Source organism: Zosterops lateralis, assembly GCF_965231275.1.
Source record: "Zosterops lateralis genome assembly, chromosome: 25".
In the NCBI taxonomy this organism is placed as follows: Eukaryota; Metazoa; Chordata; class Aves; order Passeriformes; family Zosteropidae; genus Zosterops; species Zosterops lateralis.
In genome coordinates, this window is record NC_139785.1 from 445,780 (window position 1) to 466,638 (window position 20,859).

The 20,859-nt window shown below is 54.1% G+C and overlaps 1 protein-coding gene across 2 annotated transcripts in view; it reads right to left on the reverse strand.

Annotated features, from left to right (window-relative positions):
* The window catches only part of ZBTB16 (zinc finger and BTB domain containing 16), a 54,656-nt gene extending 34,230 nt beyond the window's left edge, over positions 1-20,426 (reverse strand). Inside the window, exons 1-2 of one of the 2 annotated variants that reach the window (XM_083877971.1) lie at positions 20,371-20,426; positions 18,567-19,908 (exon numbers count right to left, since the gene is read on the reverse strand). In XM_083877971.1, the coding sequence (XP_083734097.1) occupies positions 18,567-19,834 (1,268 nt within the window). In that variant the 5' untranslated portion in view covers positions 19,835-19,908; positions 20,371-20,426. The remainder of the gene's footprint in view (positions 1-18,566; positions 19,909-20,370) is intronic. The other variant, XM_083877972.1, reaches the window with a different exon arrangement.
* Positions 20,427-20,859: the final 433 nt, after the last annotated feature.

Genomic DNA, 20,859 nt, shown 5'->3' on the forward strand with positions numbered 1-20,859 from the left:
AGTGACGAGCTGAGCACTGTGAGAGGAGCTGGCTGCTGTGCTGGGCAGCCTCGATCCTGGGCTGTGCTGGGCATTGCGCTGAGCCAATGTGACACGGGTGTCAGAGGCGTCAGGACAGCACGGGGGAGCTGCTGCTTTTAAATCGTATGAGATCTCGACAAAACAGCAAAGTGACCTTCGCGCTGACTACATCTGCCGCAGCAGCAGCAGCGTAATTATGCAGATGTTTTGATTCCTAATTCAGAAATAATAAGTGGTTCACAGATTCCAAGTTTAAAAATATATTCGTCATCCGGTTTCCGTAGCAGCACATAGGCCATTGGAGCACCAGCATAGTGCTGGCCTCGGCCACTCCTTCCTGCTGACCTTCAGGATGGTTGGGACACCTGGCTCTGAGCAGCCTGGGCTAGTGGAAGATGTCCCTGTCCATGGCAGGGGCTTGGAGCTGGATGAGCTTTAAGGGCCCTGCCAACCCAAACCATTCTGGGATTCTGTGACATGGGGAAAGCACTCAGCATGATGCATCAGATGCTTTCCAGAGACAACAGCCCTGGGATGGTCCGGGCAGCATCATCCTGCTGCTCCTCAGGGAAGGGGGAGCCTGTAGTTCCTGAAGCCCCAAGGAAATGGCAAAAGTCCCCAGGGAGCCAAAAGCAGGGAGACAGGGGAAAGTGGATAAGCTATTGGGGTGCTGGAACATAGAGAAACTTAATTGAGGGGGAAAATTTTAGGGTAGGGGAATTTTGTTTTAATTTCCACTTTCTTTGATGACCCAACCACAGGCCTAAGGCTGGACATGCATCAGGAACAGTGTGGTACCCCAGAGCTGCCTCAGGGATAAGCTGGGATGGGCCCAGGAGCTGCTTCCCTGCACTGAGCTCATCTTCAGGGAGTAGGAACAGCCCCCAGGTGCCAGATGGAATCAATCCACAGCTTGGCTGCTCTGTTCCATGAGGGAGACATGCTTCCCACTCCTCATCTTCCTATGGAGATGCTGACGATGCTGATGCCCCCTCCCTGGTGCCTCCCTGGTTTCTGGCCCGGCTCACTCACCTGGGAACTGCAGCCAGGAATGGGCACAAACCACAGAGAAACGCTGCTGCTCCCATGAGCGGCCTAGATCCTGAGGAGTTTTATAAGGTAATCAAATATGCAAGAGATTCAGCAAACTAATTTCAAGCACACACCTGGGGTCCTCTGATAATGTCGGTTGTGCCTATACAGCGCAAGGATTAAAATTTCATAGAGTCATGATTTCATCAGTCGCTAAACTACAAAGGATTAATTAACAGCCAGGAAAGAGCTCATGGCTTGGAAATACAGTCTTAAGGAAAATATCTATCTTGGCTCTCCAGATGTCAGCATACAGAGGAATAAAGCTTTGATGAAAACACTTTCTCATTATTAGCAACTCCAAAACATTTTGGGTTTTGTAGCTAGAATTAAGGATGCCCAATTCCAACCTGCCACTGCCTGGATCTGTGCATTGTCACGTGCCTTTCTGGAGGGCCAGTTCAGGCTCCTGGGATGTGACTGTCTGGCACACACTGGAGTTTTATGCTCATATTTTGGGGACTGACATGCAGGAGTCTAGCCATGAGTCTTGCCTTTGCTCTATGCATACTGCCTGCCCTGTGCTCACTGGCTTCCAGAGAGTCTCCGAAAGTATTCCTCATGCTGGCTGGGCTTCAGAAGTTTGGGAAGGAGAACAGGCAATGGCCTCGGCACTGGCAGTGTGAGTGGGGAGCAGCAGCACATCCCCCCTTTCCTGAGAAGATGAATTAGGGAGCTGTCAGCGAGGGACAGGCGCAGCAGCCGTGCTGCTGTACAGGGGCAGTGGAAGTGTCTTTGATTAATGAAACTGTAACGCTGGACTGTTACACAGTCCTTCTCCGCCAGGAGAGATGCCCTCAGACAGGCTGGAAATGCCCTGCTCCACATGGACTCCCCAGACACTTCTCCCAGCCCCAGACTGGTCTCCTCCCGTCCCTCTGCCAGTGCTGCTACCCTTACCTCGTCTGCACCGCCTCCTCAGGAGTTCCCAGGGAGGACAAAGAACTAATTATTTCCAATTACAAGTTGGGAAGTGAACATTATGCACCTTGTCAAGGCAGCAAATTAATCTATCCGCACTGCACTGGACTTTGGGGGAGCCCCAAGTGCCCAGGGAGAGGAGGTGGCAGCAAGGGAAGCACCTCGGGAGTTCAGGGACTGGGGCTGCTGCTGCCCATCCAACTGCAAAATCCCCCTCTGAAAACGCGTATTTTCGGGAGAGACTGGACATGGGAAGTGCCAAAGGAGCTCGCACAGCCTGAGCGGAGCCGTCGGTACTGCACGGCGGAGCATGCGGAACTGCTCTGCATCCACCGTGCCCGAGCTGGCTTTGCTCCCAAAACCACACAAACATCTGCGCGGAGGCAGCGAGCGGCCGCTGGCTGGAATCACGCTGGAAGCTGTCACCTCACGGCAGAGCTGCGCAGGCAGATGCCGCTCGCTGCTGCAGGGCCCCACACCGGGGGACAGCGGCAGGGGCAGGCACTGGCAACTTTCCCCCGCAGTTTTGTCCTCCTGCATCGCTTCCAGTGCCAGTGTACCAACAGGACAACGCTGCCTCAGCTCTCCATAATTAGTTTTGCTCAGTGTACAACATGTTTTGCTGAAAAATAAATAAATACCTTCCCGGCGAGCCAAGCTCTGAGCGGGATGCCAGCACTGACAACACGCTCCACTCCCGCTGGCCCCCGCCAAAAGTACGCGGCGTCCCGAACCTGGGCGTTGCTGAGCCATCCTGGCACCGTGGGACCTCCCCAAGGAGGTTTGCTCACGATTAATTCATTTATGAGCAGCCTCACCCCCCTTCCCAACATGCACAACAGGTTCCATGCAAATTCGGAAGCTTTTAAATTATACCGTTAATGAAAGCAAATAAAGGCAGTTAAAAGGCAATTTGCTCAATTGGTGTTAATATTTAAGCACAGCATGTGCAAAAACGAAATCGCAGAATTTGGTTTTTCCATGAGAAAACTTTTGGTCCTGACTTTCCCGAAGAAAGGATGGATCACGCCGGTGAATGCTGTGCCCAGGATCAGGTCTGAGTCCCCTTGGCAGCAGCCAGCCAGTCTGTCTGTTAAGGAAACGTCCCCTGTGTGCCCCAGCAGCTCCACAATCTCCATGACATTGGCAATTCCTCCTCTGGCAAGAAGTGCAACTGCCACCCCCTTGCATCCCCACAGCCTTAGTGCCTCCTTGCAAACCTTTTCTGAGGGCAAAACCACAGGGACAGTGGGAGCCCTGAACACCTCCTGTGCCTGTGGGACTTGAAACACATGGGCCAACTGAAGCATGGGCAGGCAGAGGTGTCACGGGTGTCACCCCCAGTACTGCAGCCCCAGTGCATCCCCAGCTCAGCATATCATTGTCACCACATGAAAAACCTCAACATGCTGGAATGTGGTGGCTTTTGTGCCAGCAAACAGCAAGGACAAACCACCATGCAGCACGAGCTGCTCTGGGATACCTGAGGCAGAGCATCCCTGCCAGGCACACTTTGGTCATTGCTTCCCACACCCAGAGTGTGATGTTGGTGTTGTAACGGTAATAAATTCTTAAATGAAACTGGAAACAGTGAACTGGAACCAAATTATCACAGGCAAAAGCAGCTGATGATGTCTCTCAGTGCAGCCCCACTCCTGGCCATGCTCTGGCTTAGGGGTTACGATACTCTCGCATAAATTCGCTTTCAAAACAGGAGCTGCCAGTGAATGAGACCTTGATTTCTAATGGTTGGAAATATTTTGTACACTCTGCTGCTCCCTCTGTACCCCTTTGTTGGGGCTGAGGGCTGACGGCTAAAGCGGGTACCAAAAGACCATCTGTAGCTCCTGTCTTTACAGAGAAGTTTAAATAGGGGGATGAATGAGCACAGGAATTAATGAATGATAAAGCCGTATGGTCCCAGTCAGCCTCCTACGCCGGGATGTGGCATTCAAACCCTCCCAGCCTTCTGCCACAAAGAGAGGTTTCTAAGCTACAGAAAAAAAAAAAAAAAGGGGGGGGGCGGGGGGGCGTGTGCATGCAAGTTTTTAACAACAAATGCAGTGACTTGCCTCCAGGTTCCCACCCGATTTCCTTGCACCAGGCTGGAGGAAACGCACGTGGGAGGGAAAATAAGGCTTTTCCCCAGAGCCACCTGCAATTCCCCTTGACAGTGAGGGAAGTGAGAGGAGTCGGGTCTGGGGCTCATCCCTGCACTGGGTGGGGATTGCACAGAGGGCACCCTGGGGGCTCACACCAGCAAGGGTGGGCAGATTTTGGATAAGCTACCTGGATTTACCGTGCTGCATCCACTTGGCCAGCCTTTGCAGCATCCCCCTCTCATCCATTCCAGACAACTTAAAGATGCCTGGTAAAAACTAAGGAATCTGGAAAGGTTGAAGGGTGTTTCAGGTGACGAGTCAAAGTGAGGGTGTGCACAGAAGCACATCCATTAGAAACCAGCTCTACCAAAAAAAGGTAAAAAAGATAAACCCAAGACTTAAGGAACAGAAATGAAGGCTGCTCACCAGCGCCAGAGAAAAGATACTCCAGCTCATGGTTCAGTTGGCTGGAGATTAAGTGAGACCCAGGGAAAGACAAGGACATGGAGGGAATCACTGTCGTTGCTAACGGAGGGCTCCTGACAGCCCAGGCACACCAACAAGGCAAACTCAGGATCGAACACCCCAAATCAGTTCAATTCCTGTTCAAGAGTTGAGGTTGCTGAGAGGGAATGTCCGTCTCCAAAACAACCCAGAAGAGGCAGAGGGAGTGTGGCACAGTACTGGAACACTACTTGTGTTTTAAAAGCTGTCATGTGTAAAGCATTAGTGGTTTTGAAATTGCATTCTCAAGTTAATTAAATGGACAATCTTTTGTACATAAAAACTGAAAGCACACAATCAAAAGCTACGGGAGAAGACGTGTCTCTTTGGAGCAGAGTGCTGCCTCTCCTTGTCTACTCTCCTGATCCAAGTATCCCCAGGGAGCCACTGTCCTGGTGTGCCAGCACAGTGCCAGGGAGGCTGTTTGCTCTGTACTGAAGCATCCTCAGACTCCACACTTGGGCACTGCACTGAGCCATCCCATGAGTCTGTTTTCCTCCAGGAACCACACATGCTTCATTCAGGGATTTCCTCTGTACAGGGACGTTTTACTGGCTGATGGCAGGGCGAACACCCATGGCAGTTATCTCTGCTGCAGTAAAACACCGACCTTCAGTTTTAGGCAGGAGATAATGTTCACCATAGATTGGATCCACCATAAGCTGTTGATAATTGCTATTATCTGTGAGTTAATCTTGTGAGAAGTCAACAGTTTTATAAAAAACTTGCAAGCTGTATCTTTTACCTTCCAACTTCATATCTGGGTCAAAAGGTCAATTACTGCAGCTTGCTGAGTTAGGATTTCAGAAAAAAAAACCTGCTCCCACCTCAAAGCCCCACCGGAGCATGGGGAACGTGAGCAGGCACCCTCCCTTGCACAGACAAAGCATCCAAACTCTTGGGCTGAGAAGTGCGGGGGAAGAGTTTTCTCAAGTCAGGGCTATCCCCATTCATGAGCTGAGCTGGGGTTGGCTGCTCACGGACTGAGGAGTTGGGGCACAGCCTGACCACTGAGATGCAGCCAGTGGGTCCTCTGTGTCACTCTGGCAAATGCACAGTCCCTGCCTTGTGGCTCGTGGCACAGGGCTCTGAAGATGCCAAACCCCACCCGCAAAGCACCATGTGTGGGCAGCTGCCTCCCTGCCCTGGGTGCACAAAATGAATGTTTAAACTCCTGGGCTCCACTCCCACACCTACCCGCGGAGGTGACAAATGGAAGCAGAGCAGAAACCTTTGGAGGGGCTGGGAGAAGCCCCCAGAATGGATGAACCTGTGAGCCACACTCTGATTCTACTTGCCTCCCTGTGCTCTGCATCACCAAAGATCATTGCTGCTGTTATTTTACCCCCCTGACAGGATGCTTCCAGGCAGCTCTGGGCAATATTTTGCTTGAGGAGCAAAAAAAATCCTTCGGTGCTGCTGCAGCTCCTCCCGTGAGTGCAGCCTGGGCCCGTGGAGCATTGCTCAACTGCTCGGCAGGCAGGTGTCATAAACAAGCAGGCACATGGCAAACATATTGATTTCCCGGAGCTTATCGCGCAGCAACCAGTGCTCAGTTACCAGGCTACTTTAATATGTAATTTACTGCGAGAAGGGAGAGTGGGGCTGAGGGTGGCTGGAATATTTACTGTGGGATGGACAGGGAGGTGGAAGGTGTGAGCAGGAGGAAAGTGTGGTGTCTGCTGCCTCCAGCTATCCTTAGTATTTTCTAACTATTAAAAAACCCCCAACCTCTCACTGCTGCAATGGAGTGTTTACACAGGTGCCATTAATCTTCTTCTGCAACTGTTTACATTATGAAAATATAGTCTTAGCTGCCCAGGCTCTCCATCTCCTTCATTTAAATTCAGATGCTTAATTTCTGTCAAAACAGAGCCCACCAAAATTACTTCCATCCACTTCTGGTGCTCAACTTGCCTTACCATCTGAGAACCGCCTGTCAGAGTGGGGAGGGACCCCAGGTGGGAGACTGGAAGAGCGGGAGAGAGGTGGCATTTCAAAGGCTCCTCCTCCCAGCCTAGATGGGACCAGGTGTGAAAGCCAAGACCAAAGCCCAGCCTGAGATAATGCTCCCACCCCTGCATCCAGTCACCTGGTGGGAGAGGGGGGATGCTTGCCCTGACTCAGCACCTTCACCTACCTGGGGAGGTGTTTTGCCAGCAAGCCGTCTCCTCAGCCCACCAGCAGGGTTTTGGTGGGGAAGGAACCATCCTGTCTCCTTCGTGGCCCTGTCCTGCATCCCAAGGTATTTTGCAGATGTGACCCTCAGGGGAACCCTGGGATCCACAGGAGGTTGGTGTTTTCACAATATTTTAAAAATCCTTCTTGTACCATGCCTCTCAGTAGAACTTTTGGAATTTACAAGATAAATACTGGTAATTTGATTCTTATCTTCTTCAAATCCAATTCTAAGGCAATTCTGTGTAAAGGACACTAATTATAGCCCAAGGGGAAACAAAAGGTAACCCATCAGCGAGAACACACTGGAAACATTTAAAGAGGTAACATTTAAAGGGGTACAGGGCACTGAAAAGTTAAATAGACTTCAAATCCTGCTCTTGCAAGAACAATAATATGTTGGGTGAAAATGATGCTCAGCACCATTCCTGCTCTCCAGCTGGTCCTTCCCGTGGGCAGCTCAGTGCTGCTCTGGAAGTGGCGGCAGCTGGAGGCTGCATCCAGGTTGCTCTGCACATCCTTTTGAGACTGGCCACTCCAGAGCTGGGCTGGGACAGGCAGCAATGCAGGGACAGCCCCACCTCTGTGCCAGACAGCCATGATGCTTTTCACCCTCATTTCCCTGGCATTATTTACTAAGGAAAAGGCAAAGTTTATACACACAGGGGAATGTGACCAGCAACAGACACTGAAAATGACAAAATCATCACTCGTTAGTGCAAATATTATGAATTTTCCAAGAAACACCCCTAAACATGGGATATTCTGGCTGCAAAACTGTCACTGTAGGACATGAAAGACTCCAAATAATTCAGAAGGCAAAAGGTATAGAAAAAGAAGGCTCTGTTTTGTTTAATTCTTACTACCTTTTATAAGGCGTGCCGATACAGACTTAACGTGGTTGATGAATAAGAACAACACCTCTCTAATACTATTGGTTAAACTAGAGGAACAGAAAACACCAGCTGGCCAAGATTGTTTTGGGAAAGGATAGTTGTTTACCAAGATTGTTTTGAGAAAAATCTTTCTTGAGAAACTTTTCCTTGGGAAAAGGTAGCAGGTGCTAAGCAGGCAAAAATCTCTCAGGCCCACACAAAACATGTCTGGAGGCCAGGAGCCCCAACATGCTCCATCCACCAAATGGTTCCTGGTACACTGCTGAAGAGCACCCTGAAGAGGAGGAGGAGGAGGAGGAGGATGGTGGAGAGAGTGCATCGACCACTGCCACATGGCACAGCCCAAATGTTACAGCTCCTATAAAATAATAAAACCCCAGTGCTGGGATGCAGAGTCAGGATGAGGCAGAAGATAATGCAGGAAGAATCAAAGGGATTTGGCAATCCAAATGGAGTCCTGTTTAATGAGCACTGCTACAAGGCTGCCATTCCACAGGCATTAACATCCATCGTTACCATCCCTTCGAAGACGACACGGTTATTCCCTTTAACATGGTGACACTTGCACCTAACTCACGTCTGACCCAGACAGCCAGGGCAGATGCCATGTGAGAGGTGACCAGAGGTAATTGAAAATACACTTGCTGCAGACCGGAGCAGAAGGGCTGCCTCAGCAGCAACCCTTGGCGCAACAAGTGACAGTGGTGGCACCTGGAGGATGACCGTCACAGGCACACAGTAAATCAGCTCTTTGCTGAGGCAGTGTTGGGCTTCCCGGGGCATGAGGAGCAGCATAGCTACAGTCCCTGGAGCAGGAGGGCTGTGAGCAGCCCAGCTCTGGCACCTTGGTCTCTGTGGCTGCACACTGCATGCCACTTCCATGTGGTGACAATGGAAGGGCCCTTCCTTGACACATGGATCGCCTGTGGGAAGTTCACCATGCATGGCCACTTTGTTCACTTAGCAACAAAGGTGCTAATTAGGGAGAACAGGAGAGAGCTGCTCTCCATCTCCAGCCAGAGGAGGATGCAGCACAGCTGCCAGCAGTGGCCCAGCCTTTGGTACCTCACCATGCGGACACGGCACTACGGGATATGGCAAAAAGCATCCAAGTGTCATCCTCATGAGATGCCATCTCTGTGACCCCTCACTCAGCCCCACAGCAACATGTTCCCCTCTTCTGCCACCCTCTTCCCATCTTCTGGCCAGGCAGAGCTGGATAGTCTCTCTCCCAGTGCAAGGTCCAATGTAAGCTCTCCTCCCAGTGATGTCTGCGTCCTTAGCACACAACCCACTAGAGGCCCCTGCTCCCACGAACCACGTGCTGGCTGGTCATGGCCCATGCTCCAGGGCAGCCTGCCACACATCCCACCCTGCTAAATAATGCATTGGGCAGTGCTCACTACAGGAAGAGAAGGATGAGAAACATTTCTGCACTGTTTAAGTTACATTTGGTTCAACGCTGAGGGAAGAGCCACCTCCAGCTAAAGGGTCAGAGAAGCCAGAAATCAATACAAGCACTTGCCTCTGCGTCTCAAGATCCCAGTATCCCTCCCCAGATCCATGGGCAGAACTGGGCTGGGGGAATCCCACAGGCAGGTCTGGGGCATCCCCTGGCAGCCCCGGTGCTGTCCCATTCTCGGGTACTGCTGACTCAGCACCCTGCAGGCTAGGAGCTGCCAGTGGCCCAGTTCCCACCACAACACTCACTTCCTACAGCCCTGCCCTACATGCAATCTTCCCCACAGCCCCATAAATGCAAATCCCAAATTCCCCCCAAAAAAACCCAACCAAATGCTGCTCTTCACCTAGGGTGATGATGAACTGAAAGGCCGAGGTAGGCATAGCAAAGTCAGGATAGCATTTCCCCATCCCTCACCCACAGAGAAGACAGGAACTCAGGAAGCAAAAGTAATTGCTTTTCACTTTTCTTCCACTGGGAAGGTTTTCATCCAAGTTAAAATGTTTCTAAGATGATTCCTGCTACAGGGAAGCAAGTTTTCTGCCAGTTTCATTGCACATGCTTGGTTCCCGCCAAGGCAATATGTGCAAGAGAAGCCAAGGGCAGTGTGGGCAGCAGAGCCTGTGACAAGCGCCTCTGGTCGCTGCTCTTATTTGCAGGAGTGCCCTGTGCTTGGCACTTGGGATCTTTTCTACAAACAGGGGGAAGGAAGAAAGAGAAGACGAAATCACCTCATTCCTGGTAAAAATAGCAGAACGCCCTGGAGGGGGGGTGGGCAGACAGGACATACAGAGGGTTCCGGTTCTGAGCACTGTGCCATTTCGCAGAAAGGGGCCCCGTGTGTGGGCTGGTGGCGCTCTGCTGTGCCCTGTCCACCCCATGGCAGAGGACCCAACCCGGTGCTGTGGCACATGTGGCACCGTGGCCCAGCCACCCAGCACACGGTGCGTCGGTGCCATGCAGTGCTAGGGGGCCAGTGAAGTGTGGGTGCTGCACCACACTGCTGCCTTCTCTCTCCCACGCAAAGGCCGTTTGCGTGTGCTGAGCAGCCAGCTGTGACTGCAGCCTGTGCCCAGCTGAGATAAGATCCGTCACCAGTGCTGCCTGTGGCAGCCCAGACTCACGCAGTCTGAGAGCTGTTGGCAGGATCTCTCTGCACCAAGCGTCCCCTCTGTATGTCCTCTCTGTGTATCTCTTCATGAGTGAGCCCTTTTCCGCTACAGTTTGCACATCCTATTCCAGACCTGTGACAACAGAATGGCTTCTAATGGCTTGGGCTGGGAGAGACCTTAAAGCTCATCTCATTTCAACTGTTTGCCATGGGCAGGGACACCTTCCACTACCCCAGGTTGCTCCAAGCCCTGCCCAGCCTGGCCTTGGACACTGCCAGGGATAGGGCAGCCACATATTCTCTGGGAACCTGTGCCAGGGTCTTACCTCTCTCACAGGTAAAGGTGATGCCTGAGATCACACCATCTTCTGCTCCTGCACGACAGTAAAGCCCTGAGAAACCAATGGAACAGCCAAAGACATGCAGTGAAATGTGGAAGGCAACGAGCTGTCCCAAAAGCCTTGCACTGCCATGCACACACACTTTCAAGGCTGGCTGGGTTTTGGTTCAGTTTTTTAAAAACACAGCCTGTGCTGTGGTGAAACTGGATTTCTTGGAGTCAAAGCCTTCCTAGGTTTACTCTGTGCATGCCAAAACTAGTACAACCTGTCCCTAAATACCATAATAAAAAACACATAGTAAGCTCTTTGCCTTTATTTATGTCAGTGGTGGTTTCAAGCCGGATGAATCATGCTTCCTCCTTAGCACTCCTTTCTAATATGATTTACTATAAATACTGCATGGAGACGAGAATGAGGGAAGGTGACCAAGGGCAAAGCATATGGAGTCCAGCACAATCCCTAGATTCAGTGGCAAAAGCATAAAAGCACATTCAGTAGTTATGATGGAGTGGCAAACCACATGTGGGTTGTAAGTAGTGCAGTACCTGGTGTAGAAATCATAAAACCACAGAATATCGTGAACCCAAAGGGATCATCATCCAAGTACTGGCACTGCACAGGACAGCCCCAAAAATCCCACTATGTGCCTGAGAGCATTGTCCAAACGCTCCTTGAACTCTCGCAGGGTTTGAGAATCACAAAAGTTGGGAAAGATGCCTGAGAGCATTGAGACCAACCATTTGCCCGGCACTGCCAAACCCACCACTAAACCACGTCCCCAACTACCCCTACTACACATCTTTTGAAGCCCAGTGGTGGTGATGGAAATGGCCTGGTGCTTGGGGCTGTGGGGTTTTTGAGTTTCTCTTTGTTTTTATGCTCAGTTGACGTTTCCCTTCTTTATAGGTCACCAAGGCAAGAGAGCAAGCACCTTCCTCCCCGCCACAAGCTGCGGATGCATGAAGGTGTATTTTTTCAAGCAGGGGTGCACAGGTCCCCTTGGTGGTGCGTATGGCAAACGCCACAGCACGGCCCCTGCCGGCACCCGGAGCGCTCCCCCGCTGCCGCGAGGCAGCCGCTCCCCGCACAGCACTAAACAGAGCCCGGGGTTATCAGCCCGCGTGATACACGCCGATAACAGCCCATCTCTCGCGCTGACACCGGTAACAAAGCAGGGTGTTTAACGCTGATTTATGGCGGGCGGGCGGGCGGCTCTAGCTAGGCTTTGCGCGCCTTGCAGCCCTCGTGCCTACGTGGAGAAGCTTTTCCTCAATCGCACATTGCCGGCTTGTTTGCTAAACAACGTGCCAATAAAACAGCAATGAGACAACGAAGGCCGATGGAAACCTGAATCAGCACAGCAGGGCGCGTATCCAACCATAATCTACTTAAAATCAGTTAAGAACACTACAGCGAAAATGATCCGGGCGGCCCTGGCCCCCGGCCAGCGCGTGAGCCTGGGCCACAAAAGCTCGATCCCACAACCCCGATTGTAGGGCAATGCTCCCTCCTTCAGATGCAGTGACCTCTTGCCAAAAAGAGGAATCAACCTCTTTTGTGAATGATGCGGTTCAACAGCACTTGTGCTCTTCCAGAGGTGCCTGCTGCTCTGCTGTCAGCACAGAAGTTACCCAGAGCACTGCCAACTCAAACCAGCGTGCTCCAAACTGAAACCAAGTGGTTCAGGCATGCCTCAGCCCGGATAAAGATTATCCAGGATGGACACACAGATGATGCTCCTGAAAACCCCACAGCAGGGCTGAGCAACTGGGGTTGAGCCTGGGAACAAAAGTAGATGTCAGGACTGCACTGGAAACTCATCAGCCAATGTTAAAAGGTGTCTGGCCACACACAGACTTCCCTGCCATGTCTGCATTTATTCCAAACAATGCAAGAACCCTTCCCTGTTGCTCCTATGATATCCTGCTGAAATTTCCTTTGTGCCACCCTCCCTGTTTCAGCTGGTACCTGTCACACCACCAAACTCTATCAGGGCCATGGTGCATGCCAAACTCTGTCCAGGTCTGGCTGCAGAGCAGGATGCAGGTCCCTTCCAGCAAAGGAGGGGTGATGCCCTGCAAAGGACTGATCCCACCATAAAGTGCTGAGCCAGGCCGGGGAGAACCCCTCACCGGCAGAGTGACAGAAGCCAGGACTGCCGAGTGAGGAGGAATGAATGGAATAGGCTAATTTACACAGGAAGTGAGCACTTACCAGACCCTTCATCCCAACACACAAAACCCTCTGCCATATCTGGAAGCAATTACACCCAGTTAACATGATCTGCCTGCCACTAAAATTAACTGCAAACAGAAATATTTTTCACTTTTGCAACAGGAGATGCCATGGCCCCGTGTTTGGCTGCCGGGAAATATTTAGTAATTACTCATTTAAAGCCTCTCTTGAAGCTGTCAAGGGGGGTAGGGGGGGAATAAAAGAAAAATCTTGCTAATTGCAGGCAAAAAGGAAAACACAGATCATTTTACTCTATCCAACGAAAACAGATTTACAGACTGGTGTAACTAAAGAACCAGCATCCCGCAGAAGCAGGGAAGGCTGCAGAAATGCTCTGTCACCAACAGCCCAGGCTGCTCTGCACACTCCCATGCTCCACAAGGAAAGGAAGAAAGGGTGGACAGTGTCACCCGTGAACCAGCACAGGCTCTCTGATGGGCCCTCTGTATGGCTATAAAGGCATTTTAACCAACACCACTGTGCGAGGTGTAACGAGGACGGAGGATGCTCTGCAAATCTCATTGAGCTGCTGCAGCAGCAGCACTGGGGGAAAGCCACCCAAGTGTCCTCAGTGCAGCAGGTTTCATGCACTGGGGTCCCAGCCCTGCAGCCAATAGGGTCCTGGTCCCTGGGAACTGAGTGGTGCTGGGGAAGGGGCTGCATGCCAGGCAGAGAGCAGGCAATGATCCCATCACACCCCTGGATGTCCTTCTGCAAGGTGTCAGAAGCACCAGGCATCACTGCCAGGAGAAACCAGAGTTTCACTGGGCAGGGGGAAACAAACAAACCAACAAACAAAAAAAAAATACATCGAAATAGCTGTTTTCTGATGAGAATCTCAGAGCTTTGCTTTCAAATGCAGTGCATGCGTAACTAAACTGATGCAGAATAATGAATGGAATAATGTGGAAGCCAAAGGGGGCTTTTCTCCCTCCACACTTGGAGCTGAGTATGGAAATGGTTAAGTCACCCACTGAATAAATCAAAAGTTCAAGGCTGCAACATACCACGTTGTATTCCCCCTCTGCCCATGACAAGAACCAGAGAGCCCCCGAAATCCCAAGCATCTTGCGCGGGGTCTCGGCCAGTGCTCACAGGTTACACGCTCGGGGTCAGCGCTGTGGACCTTAGCCGCAACATTCATTTCCTGAGCGGGGCACGTCCCCCTGCCCATAAAGCTAATAAGAGCTTCCTTGCCCAGCTGCCCTGCACCGTGGCCCGGCAGCCGGGAACGCTGGTTTCCATTAGCCCCTTATGATGCCAGGTGCCGCTAATAAGGCCCATCAGCAAGAAACAAGAGCTGCCAGGTCATCCTCCAACTCTGGAAGTAATCATGGGCAGAGTTTGGGGGGCTGCTGCCCCAAGTTTTCCTTCCCTCCCCGTCTTGCTTTCCATTTTTTAAAGTTTAAATTGCAGTGGAACATAAATTGACGAATGCTTAAAATAAAATAAAAAACAACTACTGTATTCAGCTACTGAAATTAACACTAATAACATCTCACAAAGCACTTGGGATCCGATTTATCACGTTTATTGCTTTAATGGTACACTGCATCTGTTTCTCACTGTGACATGCCGAGCAGTGCCAATGTGCCTAATGGCATTAGCAGTACAACGCTCAGCTAATCCAAGTGGAGAGAGGGGAGGTGAGGCTGCCAGAGGAAAAGCCAAAGGCTGGATCTAGATGAGAAGCTGAAGTTTTCCCAAGCAGGAGGATTTCAGACTGCCGGGAGCATTGATGCCCAGCCCTGGACACTGGACACTGGTGCTGGTGGTAGCAATCACTGCTTTTCTGCCCTTCAATGGGAAAAGGGCACAAATCTGGAGTTTGGGGTGCAGTGGATGGCCAGCAGCCACTGGGGCAGAGCAAGCCTCCTTACCCCATCCTTAAATCCTCCACTGGCACACACACATCTTGAGCTGACAGCTCAGCCATGGAACCTCAAAATGCAGAACAGACCCAAGGGTTGGCATGGAAGCTTTCCCCAAGGTACGTCCCCCCATATGACAGTGAGGACAAACACCTTCCACCCAAAATCACCCCATGAGGAGCATTCACCCACCACTGGCCTCCACTGGCCCCATGACACCATCACCACGAAAGCCCTTTTGCTTTCCAGACCAGCATCTCCATCTCTCACTGACACACATGCTGCCGGCAGCTGCATCACCGTGGTGGGTGAATTCCTGAGCAGTGTTGGGTTGGGATCTTCGACTGTGCCATAAATGAAGCGTATGGGATCACATCCCCACTAGCAGCCTTCCCACTCTCTATCACTTCATAAAAGACATGGTTTAATATTTTTTAAAGTTTTAAGGTATTTAACTTCCTGATGACAAATTATGCCAGGCTCAGTTGGCAGCTCAGCACAGCTCTCGCCTTGCAGCTTGGAGGTTTTCCTTCACAAAACAGCCCCAAAAGGGCCAGTGAACTATGGCTTTTTTGTCTGCAATTAGAAGTGATGATCAATACTAACATTAGATTAAGTCTGAACTTTGCTGAACCCAAAAGGAAATCTTTTATAAAAAAAATTAAAGACTCGACGACTCAATCTACACTCAATTAGTCAAAATCATAAGCTTGGTAAGGGAGAAAAAAATGGATCACGCAGCAGCCGGCAGGTTCAGGGACCTGAAAACCCCAAGCAGAGGCAGCACCAAGGCTTTTGGCCACTTGGCCCCCCAAAGGTCACAGTTCAGCGCTTCTGGGTATGACATGGCACAGACAATGCTGCCACAAGGCCAAGGAGCCATGTCACCTCACTGGGCCAGGGCAGATGACTGTCCCTCGGGGACTGTCTGTCACCCAGGGCCAGTGGCCCCCCCTGTGCTTGCTGAGGCCAGGCCAACCCTCTGCTCTCCTTCTTCCTGCATGTGCATCCCATACCAATGAAGACAGGAACAACACTCAGAAGGCTCCAAGACTATAAACATGTATGTTTACACTTCTATAGGCATGTGTGTGGGTAAACAAACAGCCCCACCATATGCATGGGCTGCCTGTGCTCTGCAAACAGGCTCAGCACACACTGGCTCACCGAGGAACAAGCAGCATTGGTGCTAGGTGGCTTCAGGGTCTGTCACCTGCTAGGGCTTAGCACGTGGAAGCTGTCACACGGGCAGCCAAACACCCCATGGAACAGTGAAGTACCCCTGCCCCTGGCCCCAGCTCACCACAGCTGGGAACGGCTCTGATTGGGCATCTCCGCCTCGCATCAGGGTTGGAAAGCAAAACCACAGCAGTGAGCGCACAGCAGAAAGAGGTCAGCGAAAGTCAACGAGTGACACCGTGGTGCCCCGGCACATCCTGCCCCTCTCCAGCTGGTTGGGGAGGGGGTGCCCAGACCCCAGTGCAGGGTGCAGGTCTCCAGCCCCTCTCACCAGCAGGCAGTGGAGCAAAGAAGAGCCCACAGCCAGCACGGTGCAGCTGCTACCAGAGCTGCTCCGGCAGCGAGCTGCCGATTCCAACCCAGTGCAGATGCTGTTTAACAGCTCCATGAATACAATAGGATCCCACAAATCCTCCCCAAATGGTAATTCTCACAACATATTAGAAAGTAAACACTATTAAAAAGCCACATGAGACTCTGTTTACACACAAATCGCCTGGGATTTAGACTTTGGGGGCCAGGGAGTGAGTTCATTGGACTGTTACCCAATGCCTTTCAACATGGACGGTCTTACATATCAGTTTAAACATGGCTCAAAGGATTTGGCTAGCCCTGCAAAGTTTGCCAGCACCAGGTAATCAGTCTGAAAGCAAGAACAGGCAAACAGTTTGGTGCTGGCTTCAGCAACTGCCTTTAAGGTTCCACTGGCAGGGGCTAGTACTGAGCTCCGTGCTCCAGGCAGACTCCGAGCCCCGCGGAGCAAGGCGTGTGCCCAGCCTCATGATAAGGATCATGAATAAGTGAGAAATAAGCCACGGCTGCGGCCACGGCTGTCAAAACAATCGTAGCCCGGGAAGGCGCTGTGAAAGAGGGGCTGCTGTGCTGGACAGCTGGGCCATGCTCCCTCATCTCTCCACCACGCGGGGAAGGATCTGACCGCGCAGCTCTCCCTCCCTCTGGACAGATTCACGGTTGGCGACAGGAGCCTCCGGACAGCCCCAACATCGCCTTCCGCTGCGGCCACAGCAATTGCTGCTCTGGGCTTGGAGGGGGAAAGGGAGAGCCTTGAGACTGTGTCAGAAAGGCATGTTAAAATTCTCACTGAGCCCTCACTGCAGCTCTCCAGGTGACGTTCGGTCTACATCATTGCACGGCCGAAGCGGCTTCGGGGACGTAACAAACGCCAGCCCCAGCTCTCCCACTTGCGAGAGGGGGAAACAAAGCCGAAAGCGGCTGTGCCCCTACACGGAGCCGGGGATCCTCAAGGGGTGAAGGCTGCTCCCCATAGGGTCCATGCGGCAGAGCGAGGAGTGACGCTGCCAGCACTCGCAGACCCGCAGGGCTGAGGATCCCGGCTCGGCAGCTGCCGCCCTGCACCCGGAGCGCTCACGGGCTGAGTGCGTGCGGGGAGCCACTGCTTCGGCAGCCGACAGCAGCCATCCCGCCCCGCTGGCGGGCGGCGATCCTGCCGGCAGCACCAACTGCCCCGCCAGAGGCGCGCGCCGGCACGGACACCGGCCCCGGAGCGCCTTATGTGCATCAGGACTAATTAACCTGTTGATTCATTAAAAATATGACAATTTGCGCAGCCAGGGGAGGCAGGGAGAAGCTACGGCACCATGCCGGTGGTCTCTTCCCTAGGCAGGACGCTGCCGTCCTGTCGCGGGGCTGCAGCCACACCGAGGGCCAGAGCAGCGCTCAACGAAGCACGTTCAGAGCCATGGGATTTGACTGGGGACGCCGATTTTGGTGTGGTAATTAACATGGCTCCCTTCCCCAGCCAAATCAGGGAACAAACCGTCGTCCCTGAAGCACGACCAAGAGGCAATAAACAGCGGAGCACTAAGCTCCGTGTCAGTAACCACCACCTCATTCCCACCCCGCAGCAAGCACCCAAGGCTTCGGGGCTGGGAGCGGGCACACAGATCCCCCCACCCTGAGCAGGGGACTCCCGAAGCCGCATCTGCGGCCACTGGAGGTTCAGCCCTCTTCTTCCCCGCAGGGACAGACCCACGGCTCTGCGGCAGCCCGAGCCCTCTGCGGTCGCCCCGCCGTTACCCAGCCTGACTCCCGCGCTGCTTTTTGCAAAGTGTAACTGTTTCATAAACCGGGAAGCTGGGCAGCACAAAACCCCCCAGGCTGGCAAGTCACCACAACGTTGCCACCACTACCCGTGCTGGCATGCCCCGGCACTGGCACAGGAGGGACCAGCTCTCAGCAGAGAGTGGACGAGTGCTGTCTGTCCCCACTGCATCTCTCCACACAAAGATTCCCTAAACTCAAAGGATAGCAACTGTGAGCTGCTTGGTTGAGTCAGGGAAACTGGTAGGGTTTACGCTTGCAGGAAACACCAACGGCCCAAGCTCATCCGGGCTGTCCCCAGCCAGCACTGGCTGGAAAGAACCTTCTGGCACGGTCACCACACCTGGGGGAGCTGCAACAGCCATCCCTCTGAGAACACTACTCCACAAGCTGGTTTTGGGGTACGTGATGGAAACTTTGCACCAGCGCGCACGACAGTCAGAAACCGAAACCTTGTGGTGAGATCCCGGCTACCCAGTACAGCACGCCACAGCACAGCCTTGGCACTCACCTGTGCTGCTCGAGGGTCTCATTGTCCGGCAGCTCTGCCCCACACACGCTGCACTGCTCACCCAGGGCTCTGCTCTCTGTCTTCATGCCAGCTGCCAGTTCCCCCAGCTTGCTGAACAGCTCCCGCTGGATGAAGCCCTGGGGCAGCAGCCCGCCATAGGCGCTGAAGTCCATGGAGACAGCCAGGGCCGGCTGCACGTGCAGGGCGGACGCCACAGTGGGCGGCACACCGAGCACTGGCTCAGTCTTGTGGTTCGGCAGCAGCGAGTAGATGCCCAAGGGCTTCTCTCCCGGGGCAGCACTGGATGGCTCCGGCCCCAGTGGCAGCCCCTGGCCAGGCTCAGGGGGTAGCTCGGCCCCCTCCTCACGGATGTAGTGCAGTTCACGGGCACTAGTGATGACACTGCTGCGGGTCGGGGTGCCAGGTCCTTCCTTGCCCTTCTCATCAGGCTTCTCCCCGCTGGAGGCACCGAGCTCGGCTGTCTGGGGGCTGTCATGGCTGGAGGCCTCATCCACTTGCATTGCTTCAGTTTTGACTTCAGCAAGGCCAGAAGGGCGGTGGGTGGTGGCAGAGCATGAGTCCTCGGGGGCACTGGGTGGCAGGGCACCCTGCAGAAGGGACTGCCCGATGGTCATCAGGCTGTCCACTGCTGCCTTGGTGGGGCTCATGGAAGAGAGAGAGCAGTAGGATGCGGAGGCAGAGGGGCTCTGCTCCACTGTGACTGCTGGCAGACTCTGGTTGGCCATGCCAGCATAGCCACCTTCCTCACCAGTGGGCTTGGAGATGAAGAGGCCCTTGATGTACCTCGACTTCCTCTCCTCCTCCTCCTCAGTGGTGGTAGTGGCACCTCCATCAGCCATGGCGACCTCAGTGTCATTGTCCTCAGAAGCCTGTATAGTCTCCAGGATCTTCAGGCACTGCTCCTCCAGGTACTCTATTTCCAGGATCTCAGCAGCATAGAGCAGGTCATCCAGGTCCTCAACCTTGGCTTGTAGGGTGGCAGTGTACGCGTACTCCAGGATCTGCTGGAAGGTCTTTGGCGAGAGGAAGTCCAGGGTGTAGTGCTGGCTGTTGCGGTGGAAGAGGATCTCGAACATCTTGCTGGTGCAGGCCAGCACGGTCCGGTGCGCGTGGAACTCCTGGCTGTCCACCATGATGACCACGTCGCACAGCGTCCCCGCCAGGCGCATCTGGTTGGCTTTGTGCAGCAGCCCAGTGGGGTGGCAGGGGTTCTGCAGCTGGATCAGCCCCATCTTAGTCAGATCCATGGCACGTCCCAGGCTCACACATCAGGGTGTCTCGCCGTCGCTCAAATCTGGGACCAGCTTTGTGTGCCGACTATCTGCGAAAACAAAAGGCGGAGGGGGAGAGTAGCAGAGTGGAGCGGGAAAGGGGGAGCAGGAATGGAAGCGACGAAAGAGAAAAAAAGGGGGAAAAAAAAAGAAAAAAAGGAGGAGGGAGAGAGAAAAGCCGGAGGAAGAAAGGAGAGAAGGGAGCAAGGAGTAGAAGGGAGTGAGGAGAGGAGAGTGAAGTTAGCCCGCAGCCCAGCAGCGACTCGCCCAAAACTTTCCGCGCTTCCCGGCGGAGCCGCGTCCCCGCTACCGCCGGCCGGGAAAGGCAAGGGAGGGAAGGAAGCTGCGCATCCCCCGCCGCCGCTCGGCTCCAGCTCCGGCCGCCCCGTCCCGCCGGCAGCGCGGCCCCATCAGGTGCGCGGCGAAGCGGCGGAGCCCCATCCCCACCCCGGTCCCGGGGCGGGGGACGCGGGGGGTCCCGGTGCCGCCCCCCCCCCCCCGCCCGCACTCACGGCGGCCGGCGGCTGCTCCGGCAGTTCGCACTGCCCGCTCTCATCGCCGCCGCCGCCGCTCGCCCCGCCGCGCAGCAAATCACGGCGGCGCCGGCCCCCGGGCCGCCCCGCGCCCGCGTCAGGCCGCCCCCACCCACCCACCCCGCCCGCGCCCCCGCCCGCGCCCCCGCCGGGCTGAGTGCGGGCGCCCCCGCCCGGCCCCGCCCCGCGCAGCCCCGCACCTTGCGGGGAGCAGAGCGGCAGCGGCTGGACAGCGCTGCCGACAACAAACATGGAGGAGCCGGAGGCGGCGGCGGGGAGCTCGGCACCCGGAAGCCCGGCCGTACCGGGGAGCGGCACCGGGCAGCGGCACGGCTGCCCCCGGCCCCGCTGCGAGCGGGGCTGCGCGCCCCGACGGGCTGCGCCCACCGCCGCGCCCGCGCCAGACAAAGCCGCCCCCCACGCTGCGCCTGGGCGGACCCCCGGCCCCGGGGGTGGAGACGGTAAAAA